Raw genomic sequence first — 20,756 nt, 5'->3', positions numbered from 1 at the left:
ATGGCAAACGGAATAAGCTACTTAGGTTAGGTAAGTCCATGTTTTGAAAACTATGTTATTTTGTTGTGTTGAATTGTTCCAAGTAATAACCCTGAAATCACTCACAGTTTTACCTTGGGAGTCAACCCAAGATATAAATAGAACTGCAGAAAGCTGACTGCTTCTTTATTATCCTACACAACCAAATACCAGTAGTGGTATTTTTAACTAAAATCAAGGTTATCTCAGGTTTGTTAGTGTAAATTTGTTCTTATTCTAACACTGGTTGGACAGTTGATATCATGTGACAGTAGCAACTGCCAACAAAATTAGTGTGAACTTCCCATTTTGTATAGTTGCTAAATTATAAATATAGCAGTGTCTTTGGTGCCATTCTCTTAAACCAGAGACCTTTGATTGAAAGAAAGAACAAGAGTTCTTTGGACCTAAATCAGTATGCTCTCAAACCACTTTTTAGTTACATCCTTCAGTTTAACCCATAGCTAACATGAAAATGAGGTGACATGCTACCTGGTAACATAGTAAAGTTTATGAAGTTATTTTAAGTTTTAAGGAGACCGTTATTCTTAGATGTAAACCATGTAAGTTATGGGTAACTTGACAAGAAGCAAATCATGTCCATTAGTTGTTTTTAGTACTGTTTGTTAATTAAGCAATAGTTTGACATCAATGTTGAAAGTCTGGTAAAATGATAAAGATTTCAAAAAATGGTTAACTGCTTTTTAAATCATAATGCTTTTGTTTATCTTGGAGGCCTTTCTTTGCAAGTATATGTTTGATCTTGTGGTTAGAACTATCTCTGAGGTTGGGTTATATTTTGCAGTTTATTCCACAATGAGACCATTGGGTAATGAACACTTTTTTCCCTCTTTTTCTATTTAATTTTTCCAGTCCATGTAACTAGGAATATATTGTGAAGGTGTTTCAACTCAGTAGTTTCTTGTATAAAACTGAATGAATCCACCTTAGTCAACAGACTTTCTTCAAGTTTACAACCCAATAAATAATAGTAATAATTAGTTATAATAATAGCAGAAATAAAATAAAATCTTTAAAGACAGTCTAACATACTTAAAATGTACTCTAGTATTTTCCTCAGAAGTGTCATTTTTATTTTGTTTCTATACTTTTCTGTAATTTGCTCTTCTGTCAGTTCCATTTATTCTCTACCATCTTTCTTAAGCCACATGGCTAAATTTTCAAAATATTTAGAGATTTTGGGACCTGATTTTCAAATGGTACTAACTACTCATCTTCTGTATGTGGCTTCTTTACAGTAACTCCAGTTGGACATTAAATCATTAGTCACTAAAAAATTACTAGTCATTTCTAGAAACCTAGTTCCTTTTAAAAACTTATTCCAATAGTAATCTATAGATCATGAGGAGGCAGTGAGTACTTAAGGAGGGATTCTGACATTTACCAGATCATGGTGGATCTTCAGTTCATTTAGGACTGTGCCCAAGACCTTTTCATGCAATATTTAATTAATTAAATAATTTGGGAAATGTTGGGAAAATGCAATAACTGTTAGATTATTCCATTTCCCTTCTGATTTTTGAACTTTCAAAGGGTTCTTCTTTAACTATGATTTTTTTTTTTAATATAACTTAGATTTTCCAATAATCATTTGACTCCCAGAGATAAGTCTTACAACACTAAGATGTGTGGGGATGTGGGCACACTAGATGAGAGAAATAGGCTGCAATTGGACCTAGACAGGTTACAGGGGTGGGTGGATGAGAACAGGATGGGGTTTCAACACTGACAAGTGCAAGGTGATGCACCTGGGGAGGAAGAACCTGCACCATACCTACAGGCTGGGGAACTCCCTTCTCGTCAGCGCAGAGGCAGAAAAGGATCTTGGAGTCATCATTGACGCCAAGATGAACATGGGCCGGCAGTGTGGGGGGGCAGTCAGGAAGGCCAACCGCACCTTGTCATGCATCCACAGATGCATCTCGAGCAGGTCCAAAGAGGTGATCCTCCCCCTCTATGCGGCACTGGTCAGGCCGCAGTTGGAGTACTGCATCCAGTTCTGGGTGCCACACTTCAAGAGGGATGTGGACAACATGGAGAGGGTCCAGAGGAGGTCCACTCGCATGATCGGGGGCAGCAGGGCAGGCCCGACAAGGTTGAACCTGTTCAGCCTCCAGAAGAGAAGGCTGAGGGGGGATCTAGTGACCTGTTACAAACTAGTCAGAGGGGACCAGCAGGCATTGGGGGAGTCCCTGTTCCCCTGAGCACTACCAGGAGTGACTAGAAATAACAGTCACAAGCTGGCAGAGGGTAGGTTCAGACTAGACATCAGGAGCCTCTACTTCACTGTCAGGGCGACTAGGATCTGGAACTAACTTCCAAGTGAAGTGGTGCTGGATCCTACCTTGGGGGTTTTTAAGAGGAGGCTAGAGGTACACCTTTTTCATGCCAAGGCAGGGGGTCGGACTTGATGATCTGCTTAGGTCCCTTCTGACCCTACGAACTATGAAACTATGAAAATACCAGATATAGTGTGAAACATGTTCAGAGGCACATTAATGCACAGGCCCTTATGGCCCCTGCCCTTAGGAAATGGCAGGTTTCCCCTTGTAGTCAGGCAGCATTCTAGACTGCAGGGGGTCCTGCTTGAGGCTGCCAGGAGTGGGACGCAAGGGATGGCCCGTTCACATGCTGCACACATGCAGATGACTAGGAATACAGCTGTGCAGTGTGCAAGGCAGCTCCCTGCAGGTAAGTCTATGGAGGGGGAAGGGGAATTGGGGGGGTAACAGATTGAGGCCCCCACAGTGAGGAAGGGAGAGGGGGCGAGAAAGGGAGACTAGGAATACAGTTGCACAGTATGCAGAGCAGCTCTCTGTAGGTAAGCCTGTGGAAGGGGAATGGAGGAGGTAACAGATTGAGGCCCCCACGGTGAGGGAGAGGAGCAGGGCCTTGGGTTGGGGGTGCTGCCCAGCCAGGGCACTGCATGGGACTGAGGCAGAAAATGGGATAGAGCCATGGTTGGAACATCGAGGAGGCATGTGGGATGGAGCAACTCCCTGCTGCTGCACAACGCCCCCCCAGGGGAAGCATAGATAGGGGTGTGTGCCCCCCTGTATTTGTGTACATGATGGATGAAGGCTGCTCACTGTGGACTTGACGCCCTCTGCTCTGCTGCCTTTCCCTTGGGAGTCCTGTGCTGGCTGTGCACCCCCTGCCCACACTGCAGCAGCGAGGCAGCAAGTTGTGTCTCCCACTGCCGGGAGGGCAGGGGGCGCATAGCTGGCACAAGGCCACTGGGGCAAGGGCAGCAGAGCGGACAGCCTGCTCCATTGGCCCCTCACCCTGCTGACATCCAGCTCCCAGGGTCCAGCTGCAGGGGAGGAGTTGCATGATACATTCATGTTTATAATGGGGTGTAGTGGGCCTCCAATTTTCTGTTTGCCCAGGACCCCAATAAATCTTAATCCACCAATGCTCATGTTAGTTATAAGAACTGACAATGCTACATCTTGTTTGATAGGTGCAAGATTCAGAAAATCTTGTTCTTCAGAATTGCTGAAATTCAGACCTATATGAATTTTGTACAAGACCTATGTACTATTTTAAGTCCCGTTTGGTCCTTTTGCAGCTGATGCAATGCATAAATATCATGTTAGTTTTTTTCAGAGAAGGGAATTTCACCTACTTAAGTATTTTGGAAGCAATTTTTCAAGAATGAAGGCTTCTGTCAATGCACACGGATCACACACTGACCAACAGTTTCACCAAAAAAAGGACACTGTATACATTATCAACAAAGCAGTGTGCATATATATATGGGTGCATGCAAGTACATTCTTGGTGTAGACCTCCACCCCTACTTTGTGAAAGTTTGGCCTTTACTGAGTTTCCAATAGTTGCATAGGTGTTGAAGTGATACATTTTTACTTGTTCTCTGTCTTACATTCTCTCTAATTCACAGTGTCTCAATATTTGTATTTATAAAAAAGATAGATTTGAAAGGATTGAAGGCAAAAAGTCCTATGATCATGAGTAATGAACAGTTGTCTGAGTCATACAGATAAGCAGTGCCTTGGAAGCAGAATTTTAAAGACAAGCAGGATGGCTTTTGTTTATATATGACAAGCACTTTAAAATAGTCATTTAGGAATATATGCCCAAACAATAACTTGGAATTATTGGATGAAATCCTGGGTTCCATTGAAATTAGTGGGGGGTTTGCAAATGACTTCAGTGATCCCAAGATTTTACCCATTGTATTTTCTGTACTGCCTGCACAGAAGGCATCATGCTGTCTTTTTTCACTGTATTCTGCAATCTGTATCTTTGTTCAGAGACAGAGAGAATATAAGGAAGCATTGCAAATCAGCAAACATCTGGGTTTCATGCTTACTCTTGAGTAATGAAAGAAATAGTTGATGCCTCCTGAATCTTGGAATGCAGCTATGCCTTTGCTCTGGGAACGAAAGCAAAAAATGAATTTAGCCTTTTGGAGCTGGGAGTACAAATCTTACAGTATAGCAGCATGTACATTGTACACATTCTTGACAATATTGAGCTCTTGCCCTTTATCTTTTAACATGATCCCCAATTAAAGTATTCAGGCTGTAGATTCCAGTTGTTGTCCATACATTTGCAAACTGGTAAGAGTGGAGTTGTTGCCCAGAGTTTCAAAAAAATCGAAAAGTTAGGGAAGAGTTAATAGCTACTTTGAACTCAAGTTTATATCTTATGGATTTTTAGAACTATTTTTAAAGGTTTTATCATCATATAGTACATGCAAGTATATACCATGCACTGTCCTTTTATGAGTACATTTATTCTAACAAAAATGTTGGAAAACTAGGAATGTGTGATTTGTGATTAGAACATGTAATCAGAACATGATGTAAAACTACACTGTTCATGTCTTCAGCAGTTATGCATATTACAAAAATATGTAATTTAACTAAAATGCCACTTACCACTGTTTATGAAAAATAAACCTTCACCAATATATTTAAAATATATTCTGGAAACTGAAAATTACATTTTCATATTTTACACTGCCCTAAAATTTGAGGACCTGAAGAAGAATGCTTTATACCCAAAGCTTGTCAAACATCTCTCCCAGCTAAGCAGTTGGTCCAATAACAGATGTCACAAAAAATACTTGCCTCTCATATACTTCCTGGGCCATCACAGCTGCAACAGCACTCCAATTCTACTGAAATTGGAGTTGATTCTTATCCTGAAATATTTTTCTTAAACGGTGTAGCATTATTTTCCCCCAAAAAGGACACTGATTTCAAATAGCTAAAGAAGTAAATGAGTTATCCTGAGTTTTAAAAAGACTTTCAAGCAGTCATGTGTAGAAAAGTGCAAGAATAAAGTCTACAGATTCATGTTTTTCCCTTGATATATTATAGTTGCCAGTAATGTGTTTTCCCCATTATATACCATATTTTTCGGACCATAAGACGCACCTTTTTCCCCCCAAAAGTGGGGGGAAAACGAGGGTGCGTCTTATGGTCCGAAGGTGTGTGTCCCGGGGAGATGGGGCGGAGCTTGCCCGCGGAGGCGGCGGAGCCTCAGCGGGACATCCGCCGCTTGTTTACACCGGAAGCCGGCGCCCGTGCCGGTGGCTGGGAGCCGGCAATAAAAATGGCCGGCCACCGGCACACATAGTCTCTCCTGCCATAAAAACTGGGTGCGTCTTATGGTCAGGTGCGTCTTATGGTCCAAAAAATACAGTAAATCTGTTTGACCCTTGTTGTGATTTAACACTCGAGGGCAGAAAGGAAAGAAAATGTAGCTTGTTAGTTGTATAGGAAGGACACAATTGCAACTCCCCATGTGTGAGTATGCAAAATGGAGAGATTGATTTATCACATACTCAAATGTATACATGCTTAACCACTTTACTGGATAAGGAATTAATTTCTTATAGAAATTGGACAGGCAGGTCCATGAGAATCTTATTTCTAAAACTAGATTTTAAAAGAGCTCATAATCATATTTCCAAGATGTTAGCACCCACAGTTGGTAACGTGTAGTCAAAAGAGCTCTTCCCCTTTTTAAGCACCGAAATAAGGACAGATTTCAGAATAGCTCCACACCCAACAGTTCTAACTGCTGCTGCCTGCCAGGATTTTGAGCACTGATTTATTTTCAGGCTTTGACCCTGGGGTACCAGAATTTACATGTCTAGTGCTTACAGTAGCACTGTATTCCATAAAAGGCTGAAAGGACAGTGACATAGAAACCACACAGGTTTACCTCTTGTTTTACATAGTACCTGTATCTCAACAAAGGCAGGACATGCCTGGCTGCTATCAACCAGCAAGGCCAAAGGTCTACCTGAACCTTAGCAGCCACTGGGCTAACATAGTTAAGGTGCATCAGCTTTTATAGCCAACAGTACACAGAGGACTGATACAACTAGCATAACATCTAGCTGTCTTTAACTTCCTAATCTGCATGACAAAGGCCCCATTTACAGCTGTGTCAACATGTGCTAGCTCAGTGATTCTCAGCTAGGGTATAATGTCACCTCGGGCTCCCTCAAAATCTCTGCAAGGGAGCTGCGCACCCAGCCCCAGTGTAGAGAGAGATTAAGATGTTTTGGGGCCCTGGGCAAGAAGAGAATGATGGGGGGAGGATTTCTCCACTCCCCACAGGACCTGGGCTCCAGCAGGGGGAGGAACCTCTTCCTTTCTTGGTGCTGCTGAAGCGGAGGTATGGACCTGGTTCTCATACACTCACTGGCAAGTATGGAGAGCAATGTGGAGTAAGTGAGGGAAAGATTTATTTGCATGCTCATTTGCATAATCCCAGTGTATGCAAAATGGGTATGCAAATGAATCTTCTTGTTTGCTTTGTATTGCTCACCATGGCTGGCCGGTGAGAGTGGGGTCAAAAAATGAATAACTATCATATACCCAGTACCACTATCCCCCCTTCCTCCCCCTCCAGGCAACCAGGCCCATTTGTTAATCTGCCTATGCCCCTGTGCAAGGAAGTAAGTGCACCACTTGCTCCTCCTCCTGCACAGTACCCCAAACCTGCCCCAGCATCCTTCAGAGAACAGTTTACACAGCTGCCCTCAGCCACCCTGGTACCAGATGCTCTAAGCAGCATGCTTTGCCACAAGTAGGGAGAAGTAGGGCCGCTGCTGAGCCATGATTTTCAACCAAGCTCACCCCCTCGCCTGGTCCTCACATACTACCAGGGCCAGAGGGAGGGGCTACAGAAGCAGGTGGTTCTGGTCCCCAACATGCAAGGAGCAGTTGTGGAGGCAGTGGCTGCATTTAGCACCTCAGGTACACACCAGGGATGAGGACCTTCCTCCTCCTAGACTTCACGTATTTTGTTCCCAACCCCCTTCACCTCTGATTCCGTAAGTACCCTCTGCAGGCCATGCATGCAGCCCAGCATTTTGTCCTGGCCGCTTGCGTTCCCCTAGGGGCTACTCATTTCAGCCCCAGGACAGCATCATCCTGACATAACTAAGAGAAATTGGCCTGCCAGTTCCCATCAGTGACCTAAACCCAGGTGTGGGGAGTCCAGGTGCTGCAGTGGGAGCAAGCATGCACAGGGCCCAGCAGAGCTGGGGACATGTCCCTTTCAGTAGTCTGAAAAGGAGAACATCATATATCATGTCATATCATATAGTAATGCAATGCATTAATGCATGACTTAATCATATAATTGTAATGTTTACACCATAATATTCATACTATATTTATATTAGGTTTTTTTAAAAATAGGGTGCTATAAAATTGTGAGATTTAGAAGAGTCCCTTCAATCTAAAAATATTGAGAATCCTTGGGCTAGCCTTTGGCAAACGGGGGAGTGCGATTCAAACCCACATATCTACAGCTGCAACAAGATGTCTTAACCCAAGAGTGGGCAGTTATTTTGGCTGGAGAGCTGCTTAACGAGTTCTGGTGAGGTGTTGTGGACCGCAAAGGTAGCCCTGCCCCTTGATGGTTGCCCTGCCCCCTGATTGCCATCTTGGGACTAGAAGTCCCTCCCTTAACCCCTGATTTTTGCCAACAGAAGTCCCTCCCTTTGTCCCCAGAAGTACGTCTTTTGGCAAGGCAGTTTGCCATCTTGGAATCAGAAAAAAACAAACTATTTAATAAAAATCAAACATGTACAATAACATATTTTAATTTGATTTAAAAAAAAAAATTGTCCTGATTTGTGTGCTTACATTGTATACACAGAGGTGACTGCATAACACAGGGGTGTGGGTGCATATATATGGTGTGTGGGCACATGAAACCCCCCCACTATAAACACGTACCCACCATTGCACACAGTCCCTTGCTACCAGCAGCAGCAGCAGCAGCAGGCAGCAAGCCCTCAGGGTGCTCATGACCTGTGGCAGGCAGAGCCCCCCAGTGGCAAACAGTCCCAGCAAATCCCTAGAATTGCACATGGCTGGGCTGCCAGCTTCATCGCACAGGGCTCACATGCCCATGCCCCATACCACCAAAGGATGCATCATATGATGAAGCCAACAATATGGATCATGGGGTTTAGCCAGAGCAACAGGAACAGGGGCAGATCCAGGCCAACTTCATAGCGTGGAGTTACCCACCATTCCCCATGACCTGTGCATGGCAGTGAGCAGTGCTGAGCCACTGGCTACGTGATGTGGGGCTCTCCACAGAGGCACACGGCTCAGGCAGAGAACCCAGGAACTGCATACAAGCCTTGTGGAGCCCTACACAATGGAGCCAGGTAGACTCTGTGCTCCCACCAGTATGGACTCCCTGCTTCTCCTGCCCTGCCCTGGACCCCCACCACCTGCAGCCCTGGGACACCATCACAGGCCCTATGTTCCATCCAGTTGCTGCTGTGCTCCTGCCCATTGCCCCTCCCTTCTCCCCACCCGCCTGCCGCCACTCCCACCCTTCTCCTACCTCCACCTGCTGCTGCTGCTGCCCTTCCCCTGCACCCACCCACACCTGCCACGGCTCTTCACCACCGCTTCCCACCCTCCCCCCATTGCTCCTCCTCCTACCACCCTTCACTGCCACTTGCCTACCTGCAGAGCTGGGGTCATCAAAGCTGTCCTGCAGGCAAGGGTGGGAGCACCGTGCATGCTGCCCCCCAGGGCTCAGCTGCATGCAAGCATAGCAAGGGCAGCCCTGGGCTAGGCCGAATACAGTGAATTAGTAGGTATCTGCCTGTGGACCAGATGAAATTGCCTGGCAGGCCAGTTCCAGCCCACAGGCTATATTTTACCCACCCCTATCTTAACCATTCAGGGACCCTCCCCTGCACTTCTGATGTTGGTTTTGCTATCCTTAATTTCATACACATTTAAAAAGATAAATATGAAACCCAGTTTGTTTTACATTTATGTGGATTTTCTCATTAATTAAAATGAAGTGGCTGAGCTGATCAGGTGAATATTCAAACTAAATAATGTAGTATACACACACACACGCACGCACGCACACAAATTTAGATGTATAAACCTAATAGAGCAAAACAGTTTTGTTGAAGTGGAAACAAATGAATCAATACAATTAGAGGCAAAGATATAGGAAACAATGTTTTCCTGCATTAGAGTAATGTAATCCTAAATTCCTTAAACAGGATGCCATTAAGAAATTAGCCATTAAGAAATTACCAAACATAGCAAATTGTATGGAGCTATGAACAGATTTTATAAGAACCAATGATAAGAGTATTGACAATGGCAGCTACTTTGTGATGAGTGGATGGAGGGGGAGAAACACCAAGACTCTGCTTGTCTCTCCCTCCATTTTGATATGTAGCACAGAAACCAGGGGCAGGGAGAGCAAAATTAACTTTAAATAGCTATTACACACTCATTCTTGTAAGGCCATTCAGATACCTAGGTAAATTAGAACCGACTCAGGGTTTTTAATGTATGTTTCAGTTGCACAGTTCCCCTAGAGTCTGCCTGCCTATCTAGAATAGGTAATGTATGCTACACTCCAGTCACAGCCTCATATTCTCCTTGTTCTAAGGGATGGGAGGGTGGTTACCTTAAATGTTCTGAAATTTTGATTCCTGGCCAAGCAACCTACATAAATAAGTATACCCCTTAGATATGCCCACTTGGTATCCAGCACATCAAGTCCTCTTCTAAGGATAGATACCTAGCTGACAAGGGCTTATATTATGGTGGTGGTGCCACACACCTCTTATAGGAAGTCCTAGGCACTACAGTACTCACCCAAGACATGGGAGCTCTCCTTATTTTGAAAAGATTCAAACCAACATCTCCCAGAACAATGTCTTAATCACCAAGCTATATAATAGCCTCTATAGGAGCTTCTTCCTTCCCTCCTGTTGAAGCTGGACCTCTGGTAGGCTGTTACGCAGGAGTTATGAGGACATGAGAGTAAATGAGAGAGCCTGATTCTGTAGCATTCAGACATGAATGAGTTAAACCTGGGTTCTGATTCCTACTGCCAAGTCTGGTTATGCATTTTCAATTAGACAGTTCGTGGTTAAAAATAGAAATTACCCTACAAAATAAGCACCTACTCAACTAAGTATCTAGCCTTTCTGTTGCTAATAAGGGTATGTGGCTAGAACAATTAAATCTTCTGCCTTTTTACATTCTTAGAGCAGATGTCCATAACTTGTACCTAAACACCATTTTCCTGCCTCTCCAAAGACCCCAAATCCTGTCCCATCCCACGTATGGCATAACTGCAGTCTACTAGGCTCTCCCAGTATTGATATTGGTATCTTAAGCTGCTGCACTGGCATGGATTAATGAGAGCGAGATTGTAAAATGCTAACATCACATCATACTGTCATTTTAGTTTCTAAACTGACATAGCCCTTTTGTTACCGCAAGAAAAGTAAATATAAAGAATTGTTGTGACACTTTCGCCCCTGTCCCCAAAACTCTTATCCCTTTCTTTCTATTCCACACAAAATCAGTTGTTACTTCACAAAATGCCTGAGAATTCTTTCATTCAAAGTCAGTAGATTTTACACACCGCATCTGTCTTGCTCCCTGTAATTCAGTAGAGAGGTCCATTAGTGTAACAGTGTGGGAATGGACAGGTATTTTAATGTAAAGATTTTCTTCTCCTGGGCGAACACATTTCTGCATTGGTTTTCTTCTACCACTTCCAGTTAGCTAAGGTAATGTACTGTGAAATGACTAACAGATGCAATATGTGAATAAAACCTTCAATTAGTTCCTTTAAAAGTTATGCTGTAGCTGAAGACAGTCATGATTCCCTCGCCATAGTGCATTATGGTTGCTATCCATTTTGTTTTGGTAATAACCAGCATTTACTGTTCCATCAGTATGTGTGCATTAAAAATAACAGGTGTTTTCACATATGCTTTGAGGGGAGGAGGAGGGAGTTTTAATTAAAGTAACTTTGAGAGCTGCTCTAGTAAAGCTCCCGCAGCATCTCCTGTATCAGCATCCCCACACTTCAAAATGGCAGTGGGGGACACTTTAACTAAAGCTCGTCAAATGAGCTTTAGTTAAAGTGCACCCACCACCATTTTGAAGCATGGGAATGTTGATACATGGGACTCAGAGGCTTGCTGGAATGTGCTAATGAGCACACGTCATAATTACAGTGCATTGGAGCACAGGCATGTCTCTGCATGTCTACAGGCACCCAAGAATTGTACACATGGAGTAATTGAAAGGGCAACGTAAATCCTTCATTATTATTTATTTAATTCTTGCTTAGGAAAAATTCCTCTTCTGGTCAGTGAGTCACTGAAGAATGCTGATGTGTGTGTAAAATTAGGAAGACTTCTATTACTGGCTTCCTTCTTTTCTAAGTTATTCTTTACCCGTCATAAATTTCAAGAGCAGAGAGAGGTAGTTAGCCATGTTAATCTGAAGTTAGGCAGAAGGCAGAATAGAGTTGATGAGACAGAAAGATGCTTAGCTCATGAAGTGTGCGCTTGCTCATGAAAGCTTGTGCATCTTTGATTAAGTTAGTCTATAAGGTGCATCTGTATCCTGCCTTCTGCATAAATTTCAGGGTAACATAGGAGCATAATTAGGTCACTTATACGCAATGTATCATTCTACATTCCTTAAGTATTTTTGGAAGGCTTGCTGGTCAGGTAACAGGATTAAACCAATAGTGACATATAGACAGGGACAACCTATAAAAAGGAAGTCCGTATATTCTCTGAAAATTTGTGAGGTAGAAACTAGCAGGTAGTGAATAGTAACTCTGGCAACTTGAAATAACTGCTGGACTTGCTGAATCTTACACAAGTATTGAACACCTTTTTCTTATTACAGTTAATGGGAAGTAGGTGTCCAGTGGTTCTCAACAGCTTGGAAATTTTCAGCCCTAAATTGCTGGTGTTAAACACTGAGCTTTCCAAAGAAAACACTGATTTATTCTGTGTTACATTAGTAATTCCTCAGGGATATATTAGGTTTTTGATGATGATGCTTGGTTAGGTGTTTTGGATATGGAGGAAGGGAGGTTTGTTTTGTTTTGTTTGCCTAAGTAATAATGCATTTGTAAAAATCAGAAATTTACATAGGGTTCACTGTCCAATTTGGGCAAACATGTTACAGGGAACATGTCTACACTTGCATTTTAATACACAATAGCCTATTTTACTCCACATTAAAGCAGTGCATTAAAAAAGTGTTGCTACGCTAACGCAGAGTAAAAAAGGCTACTGAGTGTTAAGTGTCACCTAAAAAATGTGCATTTGCACTACTTTAGTACCTCACATTGGAGGTATTAAATTTAATGCACATTTGGAAAAGTGCATTAATGCACATGTAGATGCACCTAGTGTCTTTTAAGACTCTCAAATATGAACCCAAACCAGCAGTCCTTACTCATATGGCTTTAAAGTATGTAAGAGATTTAAGATCTATTCTTGAATACTGACTGTAAAAGGTTTAAAATACTGGATGTATCTGGATGTGTACTTTACTGCAGAGCTGACTAATTAGCTCTGCAATAAGGTGTCACCCTCTACATATGCGTCTGTATTAGGATGTAGTAAATTAACTCTGGTGTAGGACAGTACTGTCTAGGATGAGTACTGTCCTACAGTGGAATAGTTATGTGCTCTGAATTGCACACGTAAATGGTGACTAGTGCTGGCTGGGACTTTGTGCTGCAACCAGCTCCTCCGCAGCATATTGAGCCAGGGTGGAGCAACCCAGAGCAGCCTGGCTGCTCCAACCTGGCTCAGTGTGCTGCAGTCCTGGGTACACATGTAAATGCTGCACGTGGGAGAAATAAACTTATTGCTATGTGCTAATTCTATGTGTAGATGCACCCACTGAGTGTTGTCTAACACACTTCACATCTTTAAATTCATACAACAGAGAAGTTAGCATTTAAAATAATAAATATTCTACCTTAAAGTAACCAAGGAAGTCTATTTCAAGTAGTTCAAGTAATCTTTCCTTCAGTTGTTAACAATCTGTATTAATTAGCATTGACTGAGTAGTCCCTAATACATAGTCTTCCTTGGATCTAAAAAAAGTTCTAAAAAGAGAAATCATTGGCTTAATCCTGTGGTCTTTACTTAAGTCAAAAGTCATGGGGAGCTTTCCCAGATTGTTGATTTTCTACATGCTCAGAGAAAGGATTCTATAATCAGAAAATATTTCCCTTTGTAATGTGCAGCTAGCCCAAATAAAGTTTGACTTTAAATTTCATGACATCTGCTGCTCTGCCACTATGTATCTCAAAACAGCTCTTTTTTATGTATGGAATCATCTTTACATATTGAAAGCAATAAAAAAAAGATCCCTAGAAAAACGTAATTTGTTCTTAAAACTTTTGGAATTGAAAGTGCTGTAAATTCTGACGTATGTCCTTTAAAACTACTTGTACATCTATGTGCTTTTATTTTCACTATGCATTACAAATTGTAACTGTAATGTTTAAAACTGTTCTATTCCAGTGAAAATATGGTTTTTTACCAAATAAAAATGTAAAGCAAACTTGCTTTAAAATCCATCTGTTCTTCATTTTCTTATAATCTATAATCAGGAAATCCATTCATACATGACATATAATTTTTGCGCTTTCTAGTGGGTAGTGGAATGTGATGTTCTGCGTACAGTCACTTCTAAATTGATAATTGTCCAGGCGGAGTGTAATTTTAAAGTATAGGATGAAGAAAGGTTTAATCTGTATATTAGAAGCCTTATACAGTTTTTTGCCTCTGAATGTAAATAAGACCATTCTCTTTGGTGAATTTATCTGAAGGTGGGACAGCTGCCTCAAAGCAAGCCACAGCTTTCTGAGTAAGAAAGAGGATGCGGTTTAAAGAGCTAGTTTAAATGCAGACTCTTCTTAGCTGTACACCGCATGTATGTATTCATCATTGATTTTCAAATGATGGGTTTCTATATCATCGGTTTAGAGTCCACAGCCTTACATTCCTGAATCCACATTATGCCAAAAGAATAACAATTTGGTGGCTGGAAGGAGAAATGGTTATTATATGGCTCCAAAATGCTAGCTGGCATAATATGCCAAGAACAGCAGAAATCCACTGGTAAAGAGAAGATTGCAGTAGTTCTTAAAAATAATTTGATGTTCTAAAAATATAAATGTAAGAAATGTCATCACTGCTCAAAATATTTTACATCAGTAGAGTAAATACATAAAGAAAATCTGGCTGATGTTTTTGAATAACATATTTTTTAAATCGTGAATATATTCCTGCTCTTATTTTTTTCATTTAATACAGCACTAAAGCTTGATACAATCTTTTGTGAAGAATTATAATTTCATAGAAAATTACAATGTTTTAAATGTTTCTTTTCTCCAAAAGTTGCAAGCACGGACTGTGGTGCTTACTGGAATATTGCAGAAAGTTTACGGTAGAATTATGAAAAGGCATATTACTTGAGTGAAACAGCTTCATTTTCACACATTGAACATGCTTGTCTGTCATACTGAAACACATTTTCTAAAGCAGCTTTAATGTCTTTTAAACAAATAGCTCCTATGCATAAACTGGTATCAGAGAAACCTTGCTTATATTTCAGTTGCTTAAATAGATTACTTTACCACAATTTCTGTTTTTCTTTAATTCTTCCATTTTTCCAATTACTAAGATAAATTTCATTTGATTGTTTGTTTAAATTAGAGCTCACATGAGTAAATCATGTTCCATTTGTCATACTGAATTCCTGTCTTTTAAAAAGCACATAGTTATTTCCCCAAAAATACCATCTTTAAAATGTACTTCTTTCAACCTGCATCTCTTGAATAACTCAGAGCATTAATTAAAGCTTAAAATATAGCAGATCCATATTCAAAATAATTGTTCATTAAAAAATAGTGACACTAAATGGAATATTCTTGCAAGTGCTCTATTTTGGTTTTGATAAGTGTAAAATCCACTTTTTTAATTAACACATTTTATCTCACTATCTGTGGGTTGTTTGTAAGGAGCTAAACAGCCAACTTAAAAAAAGAAGGATTTTTTTTTTTAAATATTTCTGAAGTTTTTCTACTGTGTTAAATGTTTATCTTCTTTTCACCAAGAATCTAGAAAGAAATTATGCTTGATTTAGTGGATAGTCTAATGTGTCTGCATATTAAAATTATGACTGGATATTATTAGTGTTCAGCTTTTTTTTCCCCACAAATTGAAAGGCTCCATTATACCAAAAGGATACATTCTTTTATTTATTGCCATTCTCATGGTTTCTCCCACAGACTTCAAGAAATAGACCTCTTTCTCCATACATTTCTCTAAAGTAGAGCTATCATCCCCTTTTTTACAAAAGGAGAAACTGAGGCATATAATAACTATATGATCCCTCAGGAAGTCTGTGATAGACTAAAGATGAGAACCAAGGTTTTCTGAGTCATAGGCCTTTGTCTTGCCCACAAGCCCATCCTCCAGTGCTATTTTTAGGCTATGTATTTCTGCTTGCTAGTTGCCAACTAAAGATGAGTCGAGAATGCGTTTTGACTTAATACTTGTTTTCTTGGTATTCACATGTGAGAGTTTTCTCTGTCTGCATTGCCAGTTAAATATTACTAACCTTACTTGGGCTGCACTTGTCTCTACCTTCCTTGGCCTCAAAGAGCCAAAATTTGAAGACTACATTAGAGTCACATTTTTCCCAGCCTTTCCCTGGATATGAGAGGGAATTTGATGGGGGAAGGTGGAAAGGTCTTGATTTCTGTGGGATGGAAACTCATTAGCAGCAGAGCTATGCAAGCATTACTATTATTTCAGTTAGAAGGAGAAATTGCTTCTGGAAGTCCCAAATACCACAGTACAAAGCTTTTCCCTGTCAGGATTGTTACAGGGACTTGCAGAAGGCAGCAAAGGAGGGAGAAAATACATGCGAGCATTTTCCAAATAAGGACATTGTCCTGCTCCCATTGAATGTAATGTTGACAGGATTGGGTCCTAAAAGTGGAGGAAAGAGAGTAGAAGAGCATTTAAGACTCTTCCTATTCCACCCCCATCTTTTTCTATAAATTATAGCCTTTCTATACTTGTTCTTTGTTTAAAAACAAAACAAAACCATGAACTGGAAAGAAGTGAGTCAGGCAAGTCAGAATCCTCTTGTATTTGTCCATGAAAGCACAGCATAGTTTTCTGTATTTTTTAACTATAAGATTGTCTGACTTTCCTTTCAGCAAAACTTAGGTCTTGGCTCATTGGAGTGCATCAATGCTATTCAGTATAAAAATAGAGCCAGATAATCAATTTTTCTTCTGTGTACCACTGATGACTGCCATAAGGAAAAGTATCTTAAATCCAATTGCTTCAAATACAGTGTGGGTTACATTTTCACACATAAGCACTAACCTTGCACACATGGTGTACAAAGGCAAAGCTTTTTGAGTGTACAAGCTGTGAAATGTTCATGTACATACAGCCATAGGAAACATATCTGAGGCTTGTTTTCTCTTCAAAAGGGTTTTATTTTTTTTCCACCCCACAGGGAACGGGTATGGAAACCCCCGAAACTCACCAGGTCTGCTGGTCTCACCTGGCAACTTGAACAAGAATATGCAAGCAAAATCTCCTCCACCAATGAACTTGGGAATGAACAACCGTAAACCAGATCTCCGAGTGCTTATTCCACCAGGCAGCAAGAACACGATGCCATCAGTGGTAATGAATTTTCAAGACACATCTTAACATTCAAACAATGGCTATTTCATTGTCTGAGGCTATGGTCCTAAGCCCACTGAAATCAATGGAAAATCTTCTATTCACTTCACTGGCCTTTGGATCAGACCCTCCATTCTGACAGTGAACTGCCATGGACTGGTATTGTCTTGTTGTTGCTTCCTGAAATCATTTTTACTTCCTCCCTTCTCCTGTTCAGTTACAAAATGGCTACTGCTTTCTGCTCATTCTAAATTTCTCAGGATTCTTTCCACGACAACTTTCCTAAGTTGTTACAATGATTGAAATTAACTTTATATATAATCTGCAGTTAACAACCCTGGTTTACACAGTCATAGCCTCAGCAATTGACAGAATAACCAGAAACAAATGAAGTTGAAATCTGTCACTTTGGGAACAAGGGTCATGTTTTATAATGAGGAGAAGCAGTAATTATTCCTTAGATATAGCAAGAAAAGAAAAAGAAGCACGTAACTGAGACCCCTGCATTTCCTGTCTGTTTTAACATAACTTAAGCGGAGAACTATGGTACAAGCTTGAGTCATCAAGGGTTGCATATGAGTGTCTTGCAAAAAATGGCTTCAAGTAAATTTTTCAAGAGCAATGTAACATTAAAAGTGAGGTTGATTAAAGAAGGACCCTGATAGTGAATGTAAGTGATGCTGTAAACACTTTTTTCCATTATGTTATAGACAAACTATTAAAACAACTTTTGCAGCTTGGCTACTTCAGCCTGATGCATTATAAATTAACTGAATATCAAACTGAAACCCCATAAATGTGATGCTCTCTTCTGAAAAGATGAGTAATAAATACAGTCTCCTACGGGGCTATACTCAAGTAGACTCAGGCAATGACAAGCTGTCTCTATCAAATGATTTATTCCAGTGCCCTTAAAACTGATACTTTCCAAGGGATTCTGTCAATGGTCAGGTCTCTGGCAAGCAGGTGCTGCTACACAATCTTTGCAGCCACTGAGGCTGGAGCTGAAATAATAAATACATTCAAAGACCTACACTAAAAGCTGAATATTTTGTCTTCATATTTGAAATAAACATCTCATTTGGAGGACAAATAATGGCTTTAGGATGTGTTATTTTTATTGACTGTGTTAAAAAATTACTTTACTGGTGATACCAATCAGGTAAAACTATTCCTTGTGATAGAAAGCTGCCTTCTAATAAATATTTACATTAACTAAATATTAACACTCCTTTCCTATGCTCTCAGTCTGAGGATGTTGATCTGCTTTTGGTAAGTGGTTGTGATGCTCACTTAATAATGCAAAAACAATCATTTTATCTGATTTTAATTTATAAGTGATTAGTGGTTGAAATAACATTGCAAAACATTAGCACTCACACTGTTATGAAGTAAAAAAGTAATCATAAATTCCCATTGATTGCAACAGAGGTGACAAAATTACAATTATTACCTATATTCAACTTCTGCATGTTAAAAATATAGCTTTTCCATTTTTAATATTTTGCTAACAATATACTACCTCTTTTGTAAGTGGCACAACTGTATTAGTTTTTTAAGTGATTCGCTAGATATTTTATCCTTTTTCCCAAATTAGAATCCCCCAGGGTTTTTATGCACTAAAACACCCAATGCCAAAGAGTTAAAGACAAATGTATAATTGCTTTGCTATTTTATTTTTTGAAGTTTGTTTCGCCATTAAAAAAAATGAAGTAGTCAGAGCACCATCTGCTGGTGAGAATATAGTATGCAGCACATTCACAGTTCTGCTTACTGAATTAAACATAAAATCCATTATTGTTGATTTTAATATTTTTTTGTATTTGAATAAAAAGTAAAACAATAGAAGTAGAGTTTACATATTTATTCATTTTTTCACATGGTCTGTTTTTCTACCCACAGTAAAGCAATCGTACTAGTTACTAGTTCTGTTACCTAGGAGATTGTGATGTAATGGGTTACTATGGTGACAACTGGTCTCTCGAAGGATTGGAAATGATAGGGTTGGCAGAGTTCATAAAAGCCACATGTTAAATGATTAATTGCATGAAATCTGTATCAAGTTGTATCTCTTATTCACAAAACATGTGCTGATGTACCCAATACATTTAACTGATTCAAACTCAGTCAATGATATGTTTATTTTACTTACTTTAAAAGAATCAGAGGATAAATAACTCCCAGTCTGCTCAGTCATTGGCTACTCCAGTGGTTTCCGTAGCAACTCCTACTTTACCAGGGCAAGGCATGGGAGGATACCCATCAGCCATTTCAACAACATATGGTACCGGTAAGTATCAGTATAAGATGTAAATAGTAGGGTAGAGCAAGATACTGACATATACAGTGGCTTAGTTGTAATAAAATATCTGTATGCATGTGGAATCAAACTGAGGAATTTGTAGTCTGTATTGCTTTTAATGGCTGAAAGCTTCATTTGCCTACCCTGAGTCTATAACTGACATGAGACACTCACAGATTCGTGTAAAACAGTTACATTTTTATAGTGGAAAGCTGCTTTACCATGCTCCCTCCCATAAACTTTCCCTGAACAGTGTGGCTTTAAAAAAGGGTTCTTGGTTAGTTTACCCATCTAAATATTACAGATAATCACATCTAATTCTATGAAAGCTTACCGTTAGGACTAGTGGTAAATAAATATCTAACTGGTTTTAGGGAGGAACTTGATAAATTTATGAACAAGAATATGTAACATGGGTGCCTGCAATAGCAGGGAACTAGACTTGAAGATCCAAGATCCTTATATCCCATATTCCTATGTCACGCTCCAATTGCTAAGAATTCATGAAGATAAAGGCCTTTTTTTTTTGAAGTTATACTTTGGACTGCATTGTATAAGAAGCAGTCTAAATCATATAAAGGATCTTCTTGGCCTTAAAAATCTAAGGATATTCTTGCACAGCAATGGTGACAGTACAGTTCAAAATTGCCCCCGCAATTTATACTATAATTATTATTGCATTGTTTGCCCCCACATTAATTAGTTGATTTAAGTAAAGGATCCAGTTTTGCTATTCTGATTTAATTCCATTCAAGTAATAAAGATACAAAGGATTATTAAGTGACATGCTAAATTTTAAATTATGGTATCAGTTATTATTTAGTTATTTTTCTCTTGATTCTCCTTTAATTATTGTATTTTCTGTTTTCAAATCTAGAATACTCACTGAGTAGTGCAGACATATCATCTCTCTCTGGGTTTAACACAGCCAGTGCTCTTCATCTTGGTTCAGTAACTGGCTGGCAACAGCAGCATCTACATAACATGCCACCATCTGCCCTCAGCCAACTGGGGTAAGCAGTATTATCTACCTTATCAAATTGGTTTACATTATTTTAGCACTGTTTTGAGTAAGATGCAATGGCTTTCATATAGCAAGTAGTCACACATTTCAGCTGACCATCACATCTCAGCTATATGAAATAGCTCCACTTTCAAAATACAGAACAAGTATCATATAAAGTAGGTAGCTAAAATGATCTTTTGTACCCATAGAATTTCTTCAGTTGTAGAAGAAAGATTAGTATAATTTTTTAATCCTTCATTTCTTTAAGTGATATTTTATTTACATCACAGAAAGAACACTCCACTTATTTTCTTTTTCTTTTAAGCATTGTGATTCCATTTAGCACAGTGCAGACTTTTACAGTAAAC

The 20,756-nt window shown here is 39.9% G+C and overlaps 1 protein-coding gene across 13 annotated transcripts in view; it reads left to right on the top strand.

The window, feature by feature from the left end:
- Window positions 1–20,756, top strand: part of MEF2C (myocyte enhancer factor 2C) — a 171,536-nt gene that overhangs the window by 136,654 nt on the left and 14,126 nt on the right. For all 13 annotated transcript variants that reach the window (XM_090038239.1, XM_090038235.1, XM_090038233.1 and 10 more), the window contains 3 exons: window positions 16,908–17,080; window positions 19,241–19,370; window positions 20,260–20,395. In XM_090038239.1, coding sequence (XP_089894365.1) covers window positions 16,908–17,080; window positions 19,241–19,370; window positions 20,260–20,395 — 439 coding nt within the window. The remainder of the gene's footprint in view (window positions 1–16,907; window positions 17,081–19,240; window positions 19,371–20,259; window positions 20,396–20,756) is intronic.

The sequence above is a fragment of the Crocodylus siamensis genome, chromosome 3 (assembly GCF_052110815.1).
Source record: "Crocodylus siamensis isolate JL-2025a chromosome 3, ASM5211081v1, whole genome shotgun sequence".
Classification (NCBI taxonomy): Eukaryota; Metazoa; Chordata; order Crocodylia; family Crocodylidae; genus Crocodylus; species Crocodylus siamensis.
This window is presented reverse-complemented; position numbering and strand designations above follow the sequence as displayed.